Genomic DNA, 20,209 nt, shown 5'->3' on the forward strand with positions numbered 1-20,209 from the left:
GCTCAGACAGACAGAAGGGGTATTTTTATATGCTATCTCAGCCACACATCTTCAGCCTGAAACATTAATTTTTGATGTACTGAAAGGTATTCGTGTGTCTCAGGTTCAGAAACTTGTGTGTGCAATAACACACTCATCTCGGGAAAATCATCTAACATTTTAAGAGGTCTTAAAGGACCACCTTCATTGCCCAATAACTGATGAAAAAAAGAAAATAAATAACAATAAACTTCCTTATGTAATTACTCTAGAAAAACAGAAAGAATATCATGAAGCTTTAAAAAATCAAAGGAAGAGAGAAGAAAGGCAGTAAAACAAAAGCAAAAACTGGATGAATCCCTAGAAAAATGCACTGTCAGGAAAATGAGGAAAAATGAAGATAAAGTCTTTGTATCTGATTCAAATTAAGTTTAAGAGATTGTTTCAAGTCCTTGATTGCAATCTTGAAGACAGAAGTAAATAAAACCTATGTTATTGTAGTTGAAGGTGAATATTTTCAATAACATTTTCACAGAAAAGGATAAGAGTTTGAAAGAAGTACTACAATAGTGAATGGGCCACCACACTGGCAATGACTCAAGAAAGAGGTTATCAGCTGGTATCCAAGAGAGTAGATGAAAGTTTTTATTTCAGATGCTAAGGCAACCATCAGAATATATTCACGTACATTTCAGACTTACGTTATTGAAAAAATTGAGTATAGAAAACTCTAATAAGTTTCTTTTGTTATGTACTTAACAGTTTCAGCCACTGGGAGCAAGTAATTATCATTCGTTTAAATTTTTTTTTTTTTTCCATCAGAAGGAAGGATAACTATAAGGCAAAATATTGACGTAAAAAGATTCATTACTTTCGGTTAATGTGTTCTGCCCTAGTATTTCATTTGTATATTTAAATTATCTCTATTACAGAGAGTGAGTCTGCAAGTGTTGTACATCATATTTCTTTTTGGGTTAATTGTAAGATATAATTTTTGTACTTTGCGTTTCCATATGACTGTTTTGATTCATAACACTTATTAATAAAATATGGAACTTATTAAGTACTTGCACTTTTTACCTTTTTTAACATATAATTGGCCTCGAGACTTCATTTTATACAATAATATTCATCTGTGAAGATGTTCATTAGTTAGGTAATTCTGTTCATTTATCTGGTTGTCTCATACTTTTGTAATATACGGTAATTACTCTGAAGATTATAAAAGTCTTTTTTTCTTGATTTCAATGTTTGTACTTATATGAGATAGTTTGCAGTATATGTTTTCAGTTCAAAAATTTACCAACAACTTTTTAAATATGTTGAGTATGTATTTTCCAATGCACTTGTGCCGATAACAGTCCATTCATTGGCTGAACCATCCTAATGGAAGTTAATAAACTGTGATGCAATATAGTTATTTAAAGAAAGAGATTTGAACTATGTTTCATACTTTCTGAGGAAATTTATTTATTTTACAAAACTGAAAAAGGATTACAAAATTTTAAATGAGGGGAAAATGAAATATGAATGAGATGATTAACTGGAATTTTTAACATGTTGTGATCCAGAGAATTTGTTATATGAAATTTATCACATAAATGAGTCACAAGTGATTCGACTCTAAAGAGCTATGAAATATGCTTTTCTGGTGCAAGAAATTAGTCTTTCTGGTAGTTTTCTTTCTTCTGTGCCAAATAATGCAATCAAACCTGACCTTCAAGAAAAGCAAAATAGCAAAAGAACCTACATGCATTTAGGACTATTTATTCGAAAAATGTTTTTCCTCATTTTGCTACAATTTCTGGGGACAAATTGGATCCATTACATACACTATCATTGAAAGTTTAGAATAAATTATCATAATAATTCAAAATAGGAAGAAAGTTAACTCAATCAGTAGGAACAACAATAACTAGTATTTTGAAGTCCACACAGGAATGAAATAAAATTAATATTATGGTCCAAGGTATTCCTGCTATACCAAAGTGATTTCATCTGAATACCTGTGTCTACAGTGTGTCAGATGGCAAACTTCAATAATTGTAAATGGCATTGTGCAAAGCATTTTTATTTCTTAGGAGCTCTTTGAAGTCGTATCTTACACAAGTTCAACACATTCTACTGATGCTTTGGCTGACTAACTTGTTATGACCATTTCTTACTAACTGAACTCCTAGGTTCATCACTGCAGTTCAATAATTAATTAACACGTCACATGCCTATTGGACGACAGTCACTGATCCAGCATTACTGTTTATTACTGTTACTGTAAATTTAGTCGTGATGTAGCCTTGTATTATCCTTTTTGGCATTAATAATGAACAAACTGAATCACCTGTTCTCCCTTTTAACACCAGCAGTTTCCCGTTTGTGTATTTGGGCATTCTTAAGTATTGCCATTTTACATTGGGTAGTCTGTGAGTTTTGCAGTGTGTTCATAACTGTTTCTCTAAAGTGAATTAATACTTGTAACAAAAAAGAATTTAAAGAAAAATTTGCTCCATCACTGTAGCTATTATTCTACATAATTACAGAAATATATTCTCAAAAGTTATAACAGAGCTAAATATTAACAAATGCATCATTATAAAATCTATTTCTCCAGTGTTAAGTTGGTCTGTTACCCAACATATGTTAGCTGCTTTTTATACCCTACAAAGCTGTTGACAGTCATTGCTACACTTTTTCAGCAACATGCATTTATGTTGATCTTGGATGTCATTGTCACTTCCATTTGATCATCTTCCTTTCCGTACCCCATCTATCCCACTGCTACTGGTACATTTCATTTTCAATGCATTTGTAAATTATGTCTTCCATTCCAGCCTGTTCCGATACAACTACTGAATTTCCTATCTCTCTTACTAATTCCCACTACACCTCTGTCCATCATTCATCGAGTGACCTTCTCAGTTACTAAATGGTTTTATATTGAAAGTCCATAGTTCACTGCACAAGGCAAAGTTGGCAACACATTAATTGTAAACTTTCAGTTTCAAATGCTTTAAAGTTCAGTTTTGAAACTCATTTTCAGTTAACCAAAAGTACCTGATACCATTGGCACTCTTCTCTTTATTTCTTTTCTTGTCCACCAATTTTTATACTCAGCTGTCTAAGATACAAAAACTAATCAAGTGGTTCTGAGAGTTCATTGTTCATGTAAAGCATTTTCTTTTCACTGTGTCTTATTTCAGTTTTTTTTTAACCAATTATTGAAATTCAGGCCTTCTCCAGGCTTGTTCTATTAAGTTCTTCCATTCATTGTTAATTTTTTCTGTACAAGAGCAAACGGTACACTATCAGCAGCAAAATACAGGTGGTTCAGATATATTTATTTTCCAGAAATTCCTTGCAAATTGTTGCTTTCATTGTCTTTCCCATCAACCTCACAAATTTTAGTGGGACTCTAAAATCCTTCATACTTTGGAGAATCTTAGTCCTGTCTAGGCTGCTGTATGATTATTTAAAATCAATATAGAACTTTTGCAGTTACCTGTTATATTCATAAAATTTCTCAAGAACTTGTCTCAACAAAAATATATAGTCCACTGTGGATCTATTTTCATAAATCCAGCCTGATAATCACCCAGTATCCTTTCCACCCAGCATTCTTTCCAAGAAGCTAAAATCTTACTAAACAATACAATGAATGTAACAGTTTATAAGGTCAGAACAGGAGTTATCAGGAGAGTTCCATGCATGGAGGGGGCCACAGCAGAGAGATGTGATCTGTATGCTACTCTTTATCTTAGCAGTGGGGAAGGTAATGTGGCAAATGCCAACAAACACAGAGGGAACAATATTTAACCAGTTTGTACATATGGTGGCAGTGAGGAAGTTACTACTGGAAGTGAAACAGGCAATATGCCTGGCAGGGATAGAAGGGAGACATCAATAAAAATAGATGGGAAAGAATGTCAAAGAGTAGAAGGCTTTAATATCCAGATTTAATAATAACAGAAGATAACAGAGCAGCATAAGAAATTCAAGAAAGAATAGCAAGTGAAAAAAGATGCATATATTCTGCAAGAAAAACAGCAAGTTCAGAAATGTTACTTTGAATACAAAAGTCAAAATAAATTTCGCTACATTAAGACATTTAGTAATGTATGTATCAGAAGGGTGAATGATAACTACAAAGTAAGAAGCCTTTTTAATGAAATGGGAAAGGAAGATTTTAAGAAAGATACTCATGTTTTATCTCATAGTGCGGGTTCTAGAGGCAGAGAGCAAAGAGTAATTAGAACAACTGTTATAATTAAAAGGCTTTTACTTAATGAATTGCAGTATACACAAACAGCCAGATCTGATAGAATATTCCAGTGTCCCATTTCGTAACAAGAATTCATTATCCTATAGTCACTAAATGAGACAGAGAGTGTACAATCTCAAGCGGATATCACAAGACGGGAGGGCTGACTGCAGCATGCAGTGGCCTCTTATTCACTTCAATCCCAGTACTGCCTGTGCCAGCTGAGGAGGGACTGTCCATAGCGTGGTCATCAATCGAAGGCCATATTTTATGTGTGGCTGCCTTTGTCAGCATTACACGTAATGTCTGATGCCGACCTACGAATGACAGAGTGACACATCAGCATATTATCTAATGCTAATGAAACCATACTTTGGGCAGTTTGAGGGAGGAAGAAAGCTGGAAATTATGGACAAACACAGAACTACTCACACTTTTTGGACAGATAAATATTGTAGTGAAAATCCTGCATGGAACATTAAGGTAGGCTGATGATATAGAGAGATTGCCAGAAACTCTGAGCTTTAAGGAAGTGTTTGTAGAAAAGCCCAAGGGGTTGAGGAGAAAGCAAGACACTGTAAAAGGTAGCTTGGAGATGTGGAAGAGGACTTCAAAGCAATGGGAGTCAGGAATTGGAGATGGAAAGCTATGGACAGAGAAGAATGGAGGCAGGTGGCAAAGGAGACCAAAGTTCCTCAAGTACTGCAGTGCTGATCAGTAAAGTAAAATACCAAGCATTACTTCTTTGTTTTCTCATTTTTCATTATATGAGAATATTTCCTTGGGATATTGTGAATAGTTTTGGTTATGAAGAATTTATTTTCCCAAGTCCTCTATCAATTGTGAATTTCCCAGTATCCTTATGAAGCCTAATGGAAGCTGTTGCATTAATGTTTGTGTATCAGTATACTACTATCGTTGTATCAATAACTTTTCCCTCAAGGGTCACTAGTATATACTTCATTAAGATGTCACCAGCTTTCTCAAGATCTATGAATTCCAGACAAAGTGCAATATTATTTTCACTGCTCTGATTTATAATTTTGATCACAATGTGCTCTTTTGTGTGATTAAAATACAACTTTTTTCCTATACAGTTGACAATATTTTTAGTGGATATCTAACATTACAGAGAGAAGGCTGATAGAGCTATAGTTTTTATGTCTGCTTTTGTGTGAAGCATAACAGTTCCATCATTGTTCCTGATTTGGAAAATTGACCTCTGCATAGGTAATTTTTTTTCTTTCAAATCATACAACTGTTTCTTACACAACTATTTCACCTCAAATATTTTTTCACCCATTAAATACCTCATAAATCTATTTCTACCAATAGAATTATCACAAGGGGTTCACAAAATAATGACCATATCATACTCATAACATTATTAACCACTGAAATACAGACACTGATATGATGCTTTGTAGATAAGAAGTACTTGACCAGTTGTGTATTGTCCTGCAAAGGATTTGAATGAAGTTGTTGTTTACAGTAAGTTGTCTATAACATGTTTTTGAGTACAGCAAGGGCAACCAGTTGCAAGAACCATTGCTTCTGCTGTGTTGTCCCATCAAGCCTTTTGACAATATTGATGGAGATGGGATGAGTTGAAAAATTCTGTGTATTCACTGTTCTACATCTCGCAGTTCATGTAGATAACATTTCACTTGCATTAATACAATGCTGATAGTTCTTGCTTAGTAAAATTATTGTTAAATTATTAATCATTATAGGTCTACCAGTTTTTCTTCTCACTGTGAAAATGATTTACAATTAATATAATGTATAACTTTGGCATACTTTACAACATATCATATCTATGCAGACATTTTTTCTGTAGCACTTCATTCAGTACACAATTTGTCAAATATTTCCCATCCAGACAAATCTCTTCACTGTTTAGAGGTGCATAAATTTTTCAGTGTAAGAACAACAAAAAATTCAAATTTTAATACAGTTTTACTCCAGAATAAGTCAGATCTCAGTAGGTTCAACAGTACATTTGTATCATTGGGAACAGCTATTTGGCCAAGAAAAAGGAGTAGTTGTCTTTATCCAATAATTGACAAGGTTACAAAAACACATTTGGTCATTATTTTAGGAGACTGACTATTAGGAAAAGTGATTACCATTATCTTTAATGACTCAATAGGTATTTGAGATGCCACACCCTATAAACATGATCCTAGTTGTGTGTATCATGTGTTGTGTTGTTGTGTTGTGTGTGTGTGTGTGTGTGTGTGGACTTAACTACAAACAGTTGAATTCTACCTAAAGAGTTTTAGAATGTGATCAATTGTAGCTTTTGTGTACTCATTTTGTCAATAGAGACTTGAAGCAAATTTGGTAAGTTTATGGTGGCACAGGAGTGAAACACTGTCTACAGTTCCAATTTAAATTTAAAGTAACTAAGTGAAAGATAAGGCTTTTGCTCATATGAAGACTGTATTAAGATAAAAATATTACATTTTTTAATGAACATACATATCATTCAGTTTCAAAGAACAATAATTCAAAAGCCAGCTAATAAATCACTTATGTCCTCAGCTAATGAAAATCATTTATTGTTTAATTATTAATTCATTACAGTAAATTTACAAAAAATAATAAGGGACAGATGATACAGAGGCAGTTTAATGTCTCACTGTAATGTTCACAGAAACAGAACTGACACTAAGGCAACCAGACCCACGGTCATATAATATAGTGTTTCAAAAGATACTAACAGATGGCACTAAATGCAGTCTCGATACTTGAACAAATCTGACTGAGAACCTCCACCTTCAACAAACACTATGGCTCACTTTTCTATTAACAGTAAATTACACTATTCCTGCAAAGACTGACAATAGTACTTGCACAAATATAAAAAGACCTGCCACTTCAGAACTACGGCACCGACTCCACAGTTTAAAAAACTAACTAGGAAACACCAGTGACGTTCCGACACATGGCAAGTTACTCGGCAGTCGCTGACTGTACTCTGACTGGCTACGTTACAAAAGAGATTCAACTCGAATTCTACAGGCACAAGTTCACAGTGAGGGCTACATTATATACCAGCTCCTTTAGACAATGTCATATTGCAAAGCTGGAAAAATAAGTTGAAAGCCTGATTTCCCTTACATATGAAATTTTAAAGTGTAGGCCTATTCGTAATAAATATTTATTACAGAGAGCAGGTATAAACAATACAAAAAGTAACACTCCTTTCGAGAGGCTCTCGAACCGGCTAGGTTCGGAAATCGACAGGATTCTACACTGCAATCCTATGCTGTATTTTGCTATACTAGAGTTCCTCTCAGTTTTCAGTAAGTGTGAATAAGACTTTACTATAAAAAGTGCATTTGTTAATTTTTCACACCTAAGAAGTTGTGTAGAAAGATATCTCGAATTATGACTGGTGAAAATAAAGTTTTCATTATTCTGAAAATTTGCTGTTTGTATTTTTGATGCCATAACCTAACCATTTCTATCTTAATTGTGATGCTCCTGAATTCTCAAAACCTACTTTTCTAAACTGAGAATTGATGAATACGGTAACATGAAGTGTAATGCAGAATTGCTTTTACTGACCACATCTGTGAGTGGTAACAGTCCCTTCCGAGCTTCCTGTGTACTGCTCAACTGTCAACGATTTGTAGGTCATCCTTGCATTACTGGCTGGTTTCCTTACAAATGCAGATCTTACTGTTAAATATGTCTCAGTTCTGTTTCAGAAAGACTACTGTACACTTTCAACAAATCCACACATACAAAGTGCTAGAAGCTCGAGATAAGGCTGCTACATATACATGGTAAGTATCACCTGTGTTAATGCATGTTATGAATGTTGTATAATAATTGCACATAGTACGTACTTTTACAATCTTACATCACTGTCTCAGGAAAGGGAATATTTTTTCGGCACTTTAGGATCGTAACAAAACTGAGTCATCACTCGTGTCGTTGAAATGTCATATATCCATATGACACGTACTTGAGAACTCCACTTTATAAAATTTTTATTTTACAGTACAAAATAGCTTAGCTGGCCCTGCATATAGGAAGAAGCATAATATTTAAAAACATTGTTTTATTTATACATATTAATATTTTTTTAAAAATTTGTTTTTAAACAAAGTGGCAAGTAACACTGAAATTGTATGTAACATAATAACTAACTTGAAAATACATGGCACTTCTAAAAATATTTAAATATTATGTACAAATCATCTTACAATGTACAAACAAAACTGTCTTATTTCTAACAGATACAATAATGAACACTCTCGTTAAATATTGGAACTAGGTTGTGTAATAAATTAATGACTGTGAAAAATGCAAAGCTTAATCCTAAGGATAGTACTTTATCCTTACTGATGCAGTACAAAGAACACTTTTTACTAGTCTTCCTGTTGTAGAAACTCACCTACATAATCACATATCACATTTCTCACATAAAAAATAACAAGACTTTCTACAAGCAGTCCACTTACACATCAAACAAAATTTTGACTTTACACTATCACACAGTAAACAAAATTCCCATTCATCACATCAGATTCATTTCAGACTTCACAAACATCTCATAATAATAAAGAGCACATTATAACAACCTCATAGAAATCTCAATGTGTTCCATGCACTTCAAAATATTAGTTGTAGTCTTTTACTTGGGGTAGAATCAACTTTTCACTCGATCCTAAGTTCTTCCTCATTTCTTTCACGTAACTGATAACAGTTTTTGATGAACTTATCACATGGCTATTCTATTCTTAAAATAAATGTAAAAGCACACAGACCGAGCCTGCTGAAACTCCTGCCCTAAGGCACTAACTAGTCGTCACAGAATCTGTCACGTCAGCTCAAGTCAATTTTACAAATGTTGTCAAAATGAGAACATTGTATGACAATAAGGGAATATACTTTTACTTCACTGTTCTTTCCAGAAATCAGCACCTCGCTGGTGATGCCCCTATTTAATGCGGCAGGCTCAAAGACAATACCAAAATGTCTTTTACATATTCTGCTCTCACGATTCCACGTGCAATGACGAGAATTACAAGTTACGTATTATATAAAAATGCACAGAGTTTATTAACTCCAAAATGGAATGTTTGTGGCAATCTTTTCCACACTTGGCTAAAATAAAATAACAAATCAGTTCACATTGCTAAATGAGTATTTCGTCAGGTAAAATTCTTATGTGAAGTACATGAGAAATGAAATTTACAGCAAGCAGTCTACACTGTTCTCTTCAGCTTTAAAACATAACAATGCAAACATATTGAGCCATCACAAGGCACAGAAAAATCTGGAGATAATGTTCTAAGTTGTGTGGAACTTCAATTCGTGCTGCATATTAAACTTAAAATGACTATTTTTAAAACGTTCTTTGGTTTAAAGTATCAACAGACACATTTCTTTGAACCAGAAAGTAAAAAACAGCAAGCACAACTCAAAACCCTGCATGCTCCCTCAGTTGTTACCAGACTCCAGCAAATGAAACCTCAGCTTCTGCACATGTTTGCTGCAGGAACCTGCCACAACACAATTTTCTAGAAGGCAGATACGACATCTTTTCTGGTCACACAAGTCAGTACGCACTGCTAAAAGTGACCTCAGGCACACTAACATCACTGCAGCGACAGAATGCAGACTACAAGTATCCCGATACTTCGTTTTAAACAAGCAGTGTTAACTGAGTATTGCAAATGTCAGCATTTTGACACTTTCTGCTTGGATGATATAGCTGGTAGTATTTCAGTCTGCCTAAAATGGAATCAGAAGCTGATATTCCTAACAGTACATCTGGAGGACCCACACACAGATTACCACGAATGGCGAGCAATCGCCCTCCACTATGTGCGGTATATGTAGGAGCAGGGTGCACGCGAGTGTGGGGGTGGCGAGGGTGAGGACGAGGGCGGGGAGGGGGAGGTGCTGCTGCTCCTGCTGCTGCCAGAGGGGGGGCCCGACACCGACCCCGAAGCAGAGCCCGAGCCGGAACCGGAGCCCGGCGGGCGAGTCCGCCTCCCCCCCGCCCCCGCCCCCGCACCTCAGAGGTACACCTTCTTTACAGAGCGGGTAGTGCCGAAGCCGGAGTCGGGCCCTCCGCCAGTTCCCGGACCCGTGGCCCTCCGGTAGCCACCTCCTGGGCCCCCATCGTGGGGACGTAGAGTGCCAAAATCACGGCCCCGGCCGTACGGCGAAAAGCTGTCTTGGAACTGGAACAGGGTCTCCGCTGCCTGCTGCTGCTGTTGCTGTGCAGCACTCTTTCTCAGTGTGCCCTTTGGGGAGTTGAGCTTTTCCGGGCCACTTCCCCCGCCCACACCTGTGCCAGCACCGGGTGTGGGAACTAAGACCGGCTCCGCATATGTGACTTCTTCTTGTGGCAGGAGCTTCGGTTCCACAGCCAACCTGCAAAAAAGTCTATTGTAATGAACTTGGCACATGGTGACACAGCTGCTTGTAAGCAGAACATTAATCCCCTGATAAATTCCAGGTTATATGCAATGTGTGAACTGTGAAACATCTCTTAATGTACATTTCTAAATCATAAGACATGTCTAAAATTTGTGATACGTTTTTAACACAATGAAGTACAGCATATGCTAGAAACAGTGGCCTAATACTAACAAAACTCTGTTGGGGAAGGAAAATTACTCTATAAATCTAATAATGCCTTTCTCAAATCATCTGTTCATTCTGCATCAATTGACTGGGTATGTGTCTGTCTGTTACTTTACTGTATACTTGTAGTTTCATCTTCAAATACCGTGAAGTCTGAGGATGTAGTTTCAGTTGGTATATGGAAAGCTAAAAATTATGCATTTCTTATGCTCTTAATATGGCCAAAAAGATTTTCTACAATTTTAGTGTGCTGTGTAAGAAGATTATAATTTCATAAATGTTTAGAGAGGGACAGTTAGAAGTTGTAGTTTTTGAAATAATGTACAACATGATTAGTATGCCTGTGCAGTTCACATGTTTGACTTTTCTTTTGCAGCTTCAGTATCTCAAATGTGTTATTTGAACTTACCCCGAAAACTACACCATGCTGAGTGCATGCAAGTAAACTGATAAGTTCATTTGCTAGGAATTCAACATGTTCAGTTCACCTTAAATTCTTGTACAAATATAATCTAAAGAACGCCACTATGTTAAATTCTTCTATAAGCTGCTTATTGCTATCTGTTTCAATATTCTGGCCTTTTGAATGTTTGGCCTTTAACTACACCATATGGGTTTTTGAGATGTTCAGTTTTTAACCATTTAAGTGAAATGAGTTTTCTTGAATATTCAGAGAGTTCATAATAGAGGTGGGAATTTTTTCTGTTATCATTATGATTAATTAATATAAAGGTACTATCTGCAAACAAAACTGAAGAAAAAATTATATTTATGTTGAATACAAACAGGCAGGTACCTTCCCAATGTCACTGAAAATCTCAAAAATTATTCCCATTTTCAAAAAAGATTATGATAAGGAAGTGAACAACTTGAGGCCTATCACATTTTCATCCTGCTTCTTTGAAGTATTTGAAAAAAAAAAAAAAAACTGTGCTCAAAAAATTTATGGGCTTCATTTACAAAAAGCTATGCATGAGTATATTCCAAACATGGGTTTTGAAACAACAAATGAACAGAAATGGCTATATATGAGTCAATCAATATAATACCCCATTTATTAGATACAAATTAACCACTGCAGGCGTATTTTTTTTCCTTTGTCTGTCAAAGAATTTTGACTGAGTGTGTAACAAAATGTGACTTATAAATATTGAACAGTATGGTATCAACAAATGGACTGCATCATTCCCAAGTTATTGCTCACTGGTCAGTATGAAGTACATTGCCAAACAACTCAATTCAATAACTGAAATCCTCCTGATAGTAAAACTGTTAAGCAAGGTGTGCCTCAGAGTTCAGTACTGAGGCCTCTGCTTTTCCTCCTATATACCAATGACTTGAGTCTGAATGTAAATGCTCACATAAACATTATTATTTCAGATGACAACTGTACTCCTCAGAAGCCATACAGAAAGCTGTGAATGCGGCTACTGATCAACTCGGCAACTAAGCTACATATGGAAAATTAACAACCAACAGTAAAAAGACTTTTTCCACGGACTTCTGTATCACACAAAAACAAACCCCTCCCAACCACTTGTAACAGTAAATAACCTAACACTGAAAGCATATTCGTGGGTCTGTAGTTATGACATAACCTGGTATGGAATAAACATACTGAACACACAAATTCCAGTTAGCACCTACTTACTTCACGTAATCAAGTCACATGTGCTGTACCCCCTTCTTCACACTTATCCATCCTCAAACTTGCAACCCACATTACAATTTTTTTATTTATTTTTCTCTGATCTCATTGTGCCTCCATGCCAATTTCAGTTAGCTTTTGCCATTCGCTATTGGCCTACTCCCTCATTTCATCTTGTTTCCCCTTATTTCATCTGTTTTGTGATTTTTCCCACGTGTTTGGGTGTATTTTTGTGAATTTTTTCAGGTGTAATTCTATGTCATTTATGTATTTTTGCACATTTTTATCCACCACCATGAATCCTTGCTCCTTCCATCTGTGTCAATAGACAAAAGTTTCCTTATTACTAGCCGGAAACAGTCCCACATACTTTTCCTGCGTTGTTGCTTGGCTCATGGAATCTCCCCCCCACCAATGGCCTTACCAGCAAATCATCCATCATCATATTATTCATCTCTGGCTGCCACCCTCCCTTCCACAATGATCTCAATCTGTTCAGATTCTACCAATCCTTAACCCTCACCAACATAGTCCTGCAAAACCATATCAATCAGGCCCAGACCACATTGCAATACATTCTCTTCCTCTGTAAAATTCTCCTGCTATACAATCCCAAATCCTTGCATTGCATAACACACATTGAAACTCTTGCACTCCAGGAACTAGAAAAACATGCACACCACCACCTCAAAAAAACTCTCCGCCCTGTTCATTTCCTACTCCTGCCTTGGACTACCACTATCCACTGCCTCTACAACCATGTCAAAACCTTCCCCCACATTCCCTCATAGCTGACAAATCCTCCCTCACAGACCTACTACATTTACCACACCCTCAAAAACTCTGTCCCACCATCATACAGAATCCGGAAAGTAAACAGACCTGAAACACAGTCATGAACCTTTCTTCTGAGAGCCTTAGTTCCTGCAGAAGTTTAACTCCTTTCCAAAGCCCTTGCCTTTTTCTCCACTCCTGGATTCAATCATGCAGGTAGACACTTTTTCACCACCAGCGCTAACAATCACACTCAACCAAAGACCAAAGTTGAACTCTGCCTGACTCAATTCACTCCTCCATCCAATTATGATCCATCCCCACTGCCCCCTAATCAAACCCTGTTAACTTTACAGCATTTCTTAACCTTGAACCTTGCCTCACCATCATTCCCCAAAACCACCAACATGCAAACTAAACTCACATCCACAGAAAGTACCACCATCTAAAATTGATCCCAACCTCATAATCCTACCTGCTGACAAAGGCTTTATCACTGTTGTTTTGAGAACTCCAAGGATTACCTGGTAGAAGAACTCTGCCAACTGTCAGATTCATCCACCTACAAACCGTGCCAGAGTGACCCAATTCCAGCAGGATCTTCTGTCTCTCTTCAAATCATAAGGCCCTTCTCAGAACCTCTCCCAGAATCTATCTCCCTCCGCAACCCTACCACTCCCTGCACTCGTACCTTCTACATGCTTCCTAAAGTCCATAAACACAACCACCCAGGATGCACAATTGTGGCCGGTTACTGTGCTCCCACTGAGAGAATCTCTGCTCTCGTAGATCAACACCTTCAGTCTATTACCTGCAACCAACCCTCCTACATAAAAGGTATCAATCCTTTCCACCAGCAACTCTCCACAGTTCCTGTTCCTTTACCACATCATGTTCTGATTGTCATTATTGATGCCACTTCTCTTTATACAAACATCCCTAATGCTCACGGCCTTACAGTAGCTCTCCCAGCGTGCAATGAATCCCAAACCTACAACCTTATTCCTCATCACCATGAGCAACAGTATCCTCAACCACAATCACTTCTTCTTTGACGGCATTATCTAGAAACAAATCTGGGGCATGGCTATGCCATTCATATGGCATCATCCTATGCCAATGTATTCATGGGTCACCTAGACGAATCCTTCCTAAACACCCAAATCCTAAACTCCTCAACTGGTTCAGATTCACTGATGACACTGTCATGATCTGGATCAAGGGTGAGGACACCCTATCAACATTCCTCCAGAACTTTGGCACCTTCTCCTCCATTCGCTTCACCTGGTCCTACTCAACCCAACAATCCACCTTCCTCGATGCTGACCTCCACCTCAAAGATGGCTACATCAGTATCTCCACCCATATCAAACCTACCGACCAGCAGCAATACCTCCACTTTGATGACTTCCATCCATTCCACACCAAGAAGTCCCTCCCATACACCCTAGCCACCCACGGCAATCACATCTATAGCCAGGAGTGGAGCAACTGAATCACATTCTCTGCCAGTGTTTTGACTACCTCTCGTTGTGCCCCGAGATGAGGAATGTCCTACCCACTTCCTTCTCACAGTGGTGCTCCACCACCCACCGAATTGACACAATATCCTCGTCCGCTCGTATACAACTCCTGCTCCCAAACCCTTGCCTTCTGGCTCGTATCCCTGTAACAGATCTAGATTCAGTACCTGTCCCATATATCCTCCCACCACCATCTACTCCAGTCCAGTCACAAACATCATCCATTCCATCAAAGGCAGGGCTACCAGTGAAACCAATCATTTGATCTACAAGCTAAGCAGTACCCACTGTACTGCATTCTATGTGGGCACGACAAACGACAAGCAGTCTGTCTGCATGAATGGCCACCTACAAACTGTGGCTAAGAAACAGCTGGATCACCCCAACGCTGAGCACACTGCCCAAAACAACGTTCATCATTTCAATAACTGCTTTACAGCCTGTGCCATCTGCATCCTTCCCACCAGCCTTTCAGAATTGCGCAGCAATATAGCCTTTGTTTGCATAACCCTCCTGGCCTCAACCTTTGTTAGTCTTTATCCTTACCCTCTAGCCCCTTCCCTGTTCCCATTCTAGCACTAAACGGGCTTCTATTCCAGCAACGCATCCACAGTCTTTTTCCTGTCTCCTTTTCCTCTTACCCTCCCCCGTCTTCCATCTAACCTCCCGCTTTCAGCTAGCTGCCCGACCCTCTTTGCACCTCGTCCTTATGTGCTCCCACAAGCAGCACTTTTCTGTCCCCCACCCATATGCTGCTATCCCTTGTTGCGACTTCCATCATGTGCTGCTACTCATAGTGTGGCTTCAGCAGCCAGAGACAGTCGTGTGTGTGTGTGTGTGTGTGTGTGTGTGTGTGTGTGTGTGTGTGTGTGTGTGTGTGTGTGTGTGTGTGTGTGTGTTATCTCAGGCCCTGTTGGCTGAAAGCTCTTTCTCTAACAGTCTTTTTGTTGTGCCTATCTGCAACTCAGCATCTCCACTATATCGTGAGTAGCAAACTATCCTTTTCCTAATATTGTTACATTCCATCCTGGATTTACCACTGTTGAACAGATAAATGCTAGAATAAGTACTGGCTGCTATGCACTGAGTGAGCTGCAAGCATGCACTAACCAGAAAACGGTATTAAGTATTAAGCAACGCAGATATGAGATTGCACACACATTCTAGCTTCTCAGTCCTTTTAACAACTTCGGAAAGTTTTCAATACATGTTCTCTGTAATCTCATTCAACAATATGTCACTAATAAAAGTGTGTTGCCCTGTTCTTAGTAAAGACATAACCTCTCTCTCTCTCTCTCTCTCTCTCTCTCTCTCTCCCCCCCCCTCCCCCCCCCTCCCCCCACCCCTGAACCCAATACACACACACACACACACACACACACACAAAGTAGTGAAATTTTATGGCAAATGATCATAGTAATCATCTTGCATCTTGCTCGATGGCCTGTTGTTTACGAGGTTCTCAGTTATGGTTTTTTTCCCTTATGCTTGGGTCCAAAGCCATCAAACATTGATTTAATGCTGTCATTGGTCTGCTGAGTCTGTATATTATTTGAATAACTATCAGGCACTGTTAATTTAAGAGACATTTTCAAATATACATATTATTAGCAGATCATAGAGGAAGTCAAAATTAAAGAGAAAATGTCCCGAATACCTCTTCAGGCTGACTGAATATAAATCACATTATATAACATAACACTAGGTGACTGCTTAAACTTACTGCCACACAATGTATACAGCACACATACATCATCCTCTACACGTGTGACTCTAGAGTGACCAAAGATTAGAGGCTTTAAAGTAGGATATTATTTTGGCCACTTTTCAGAAAACTGAATATATTAACGGTACCTTCAGTCCACTTTCAAGCATGCATATCTCTAATAAAAAAGCATGCACATAGCTTACCCAAAAGTTGGCATGTTCACTCTTACTTCCTCCCTTCTTAATGCACTCTTATTTTCTACTGGCTTTAATTTCATCCATTCACTCCTATCTCAGTCATCCTCTTTGTCTTATTTTCTCCATCACTCCTTCAGTCAGAGTAATGATTTGGAATGAATGACAATAGCAATTCTGTTGCTCCTCTTTGCAGTGACTGTTTTGAGTACAGGTTCCTTATCTCTCCTGATCTTTTATGTTTGAGACTATGACAGTCCATTGTTTTTTCAATACCTCAAATGCTTTCAATCTTTTCTTTTCTGCCTTCCTTGTCAGCTATGTTTCTGCCCCATACAGGTATATTCTCCTAATGTAGCTAATTAAGAATAATTTCCTGGTAGTCAGGGGGACTGTTTGACATCAGTAGTGTTCTTTTCTGGATAAGTGTTTCTTTTTCTTGGGCTACTTCACTTCTACCGTTCACTTGATAAAACTTCTACGATACCTGAAGGTAGTCACACATGCCAGCATTTTGCTTCCAAGATGTACAGCTGCATTCTGTTTTCTATGTATTGTGTAAATCATAATATTTGTTTTGTTTCCGCTAATGTTCATCTTCCACACCTGTGTTAAGATGTGACTCATCTGATGAGTATCTCCTGTAGATAGCCTTCATTAATGTAATCCCATTGCTGCTGGTTTATGTGAATTCCTTCATTTTATTTTGGTACAAATTAAATAATATTAGAGACCATCAACATTCCTGCTTCCTGCCTTACTCACTATAATATTTTTGTATGTGGTTCATCCTCTCCTATGATAGCATTCTGATTCTTGTAAAGCTGTAGGAATATTCTGTTGTCCCTGAAGTCTGTTACTATTTTCATCATTCCTTTGAACAACTTCTTCCACTTAATGTTAAGCAGTTAAGCATTCTTGAAAACTTTATTTATGAAAAGGAACTTTGTGGCAGATTAAAACTGTGTGCTAGATTGAGACTTGAACTCGGGGCCTTTGCCTTTCGCGGGCAAGTGCTCTACTGAGTGAACTGCCCAGGCAAGACAACAGATCTTTCCTCACAGCTCTGCTCCTCCAGTATCTCATCTCCTATGTACCAAGCTTCACAGAAGCTATCCTGCAAAACTTGCAGGACTAGCACTCCTGGAAGAGAGGATATTGTAGAGACATGGCTTAGCCAAAGCTTGGGGGATGTTTCCAGAATGAACTTCTTGCCCTGCAGTAGAGTGTGTGCTGACAACATCTGTGAAATTTGGAAGGTAGGAGATGAGGTACTGGTGAAAATAAAGCTACTTGGGAAAGTCATGAACTGTTCTTTGGTAGATCAGTCTGCCCACGAAAGGCACAGGTCCCTGATTTCGGGTCAGTCTAGTGCACAGTTTTAATCTGCAAGGAAGTTTCATGTCAGCATACATTCCACTCCAGGATCAAAATTTCATTCTGTAACTTTTTTTATGTCTATGAAGGCAATCAATATTAATGTGTTTAGTCTCTAGGACCGCTCAAAAATTACTTGTAAAGGAAGTATTGGTTCCTGTGTTCCCACATTACTTTGAAATGCATACTGGTCATTTTGTAAACAGTCTTCTACTTGCTGCTCCATGCAATGATAAATAATTCTAGTTAGGCATGTGATATGAAGCCAAGTGTTGGACTAGTTTTGCTTCACTGGTCTTCCAAAATCATATCATACATGTCTGCTCACAATATTTTCAAAAAGTACCCTGCCCATGACAATCGTACCACAAATAAAATAAGTTGGAACTATAATGGAAATTCCTGAATGGTACACTTATTTAGTTAATCTAGATGTAGAATACATCAGAGCCATAGAATGCCAAAAAAGTCAAAAAGTAAATTGGCATGAAGCTGTAAAACTAATTACCCCTGCTTATCAGAGACTTACAAAACAGGAAGCTTGAAATGAATTTCCAAAAAAATTTTTTAAGTAACGAGTGTGCATGAAATAGGGAATGTTTGGTAGCTAATCAGTGTGCACGACTTAAATGTACCTTAGTTTTGGAAGATTCATTGGTTTACTCATTACGTGACTATACATACTCCGTAAACTCATCTGTGTTTTATAGTAAACCTACAATTATCACTGCAAATGTTAATTGTAAAACTGACAATGACATTTAAAAAAAAAAAGTTGGCTAGTGAGAAAGAAAGGCATTCTATCCTATTCCAGAAATGTGCACTTTTTTCTAAGGGTTTGTTGGAGCCTGAAACTAACTACATTTAAATAAATTATTTAGTCAACAAATTTTTGACTAGCTGTGTGGGTCAATGACACTTTCGTTGACCGCACTTGGCATGCAGCACAGCTTTGTGGAATTAGACACTTTTAAGCTTTCCACCAGTGCACCAATGGCAAGCTTGCACTTCTGTCGCTCACTGTACTGGGGTGTCAAGCATACCCACCACAAGAGGATGTGGAATTCGTATGAGCTCACTGCCTGCAACTCTAATTGGCTGGTGCATCTTTTTAAGCAGCCATGCTCAGAGTTTTGCCCCAGACTCAGTGAATCTACAGATTTAGCAATGTTATCACGGGAGGCTGCAGTGATTGCACTGACACAGCATGACATTATCAAGCATCACTAGTTACCAGTGACTTAATGGACTGTATCAGCATTCACGACTGTCACTATCAAAAATATTACTCTTATTGTATGTAATTCAGCACCGCAGAATGACCTACAGCACTTCAAAGTAATGTATATCTCAGTTATTAAGTTTATGTGTTGTAAATAAACTTATTGATTTTTTGTATTTTTGTGGATGTATGATTGTCTTTATTGGCCACCTCAACTACCAACACATCAAGTTGCAGTGTTTCTTTTTCATTCAAATTTCCAAAGCAACACTGCTCCAGGAATAACCATTTTTGAATGTGCTGTCTTAATACTCACTTCTCATATGTGAAACCATAAAATATTTTGCAGCAATGAAATTTCCCTACCTGTTGACAGTCTGCCTCTGTTCAAAGTATTCATACTCTGTGTCAGGATAAGGCAGGTTGTCTTCTTCTTCCTTATGGCACTTTCGGCCACAGAGGTAGCCTGTCACAAAACCCACGACCAGCGCAGCTACAGATCCTGCCACGACTGCCAGTGCCAGGGTTTCTACAGAGTACTGGGGGAGTGGGCTATCTGCGGCACTCACTTCTGGACCTGAAACCAATCGCATACTTCAACTTTACTTTTGTTACAGCCTGAAGTATCTTGTACATAGTTAATTTCTTAGTTTTATTAAAAAGAAACATCATGGAGTGTCACAATGCAGTAAAAGAAGCATCTCTTTTACAATGAGTAGCATGAAAACTGCTTGTTCTCATGCTTTCCATAAAGTTTGCTAGTAGAAATGGAAATTATTTTAATAAAAAGTTTCTGTAGCAATGTATGCATGGGGTTTTTCTTTGAGGAGAATGAGATACCATTAAATTACACTTACTATACAGGAGACCATTTTCAAGTAAACTATAACAGCATCTTGTAACACTACATATAA

General features: G+C 37.8%; 1 protein-coding gene across 2 annotated transcripts in view; it reads right to left on the reverse strand.

Moving 5' to 3' along the window:
• Positions 1-6,155: 6,155 nt before the first annotated feature.
• LOC126262242 (semaphorin-1A) overlaps positions 6,156-20,209 on the reverse strand; it is a 923,656-nt gene continuing 909,602 nt past the window's right edge. For both annotated transcript variants that reach the window (XM_049958718.1, XM_049958717.1), the window contains exons 17-18: positions 19,662-19,872; positions 6,156-10,636 (exon numbers count right to left, since the gene is read on the reverse strand). In XM_049958718.1, coding sequence (XP_049814675.1) covers positions 10,276-10,636; positions 19,662-19,872 — 572 coding nt within the window. In that variant the 3' untranslated portion in view covers positions 6,156-10,275. The remainder of the gene's footprint in view (positions 10,637-19,661; positions 19,873-20,209) is intronic.

This window comes from Schistocerca nitens, chromosome 6 (assembly GCF_023898315.1).
Source record: "Schistocerca nitens isolate TAMUIC-IGC-003100 chromosome 6, iqSchNite1.1, whole genome shotgun sequence".
Taxonomy (NCBI): Eukaryota; Metazoa; Arthropoda; class Insecta; order Orthoptera; family Acrididae; genus Schistocerca; species Schistocerca nitens.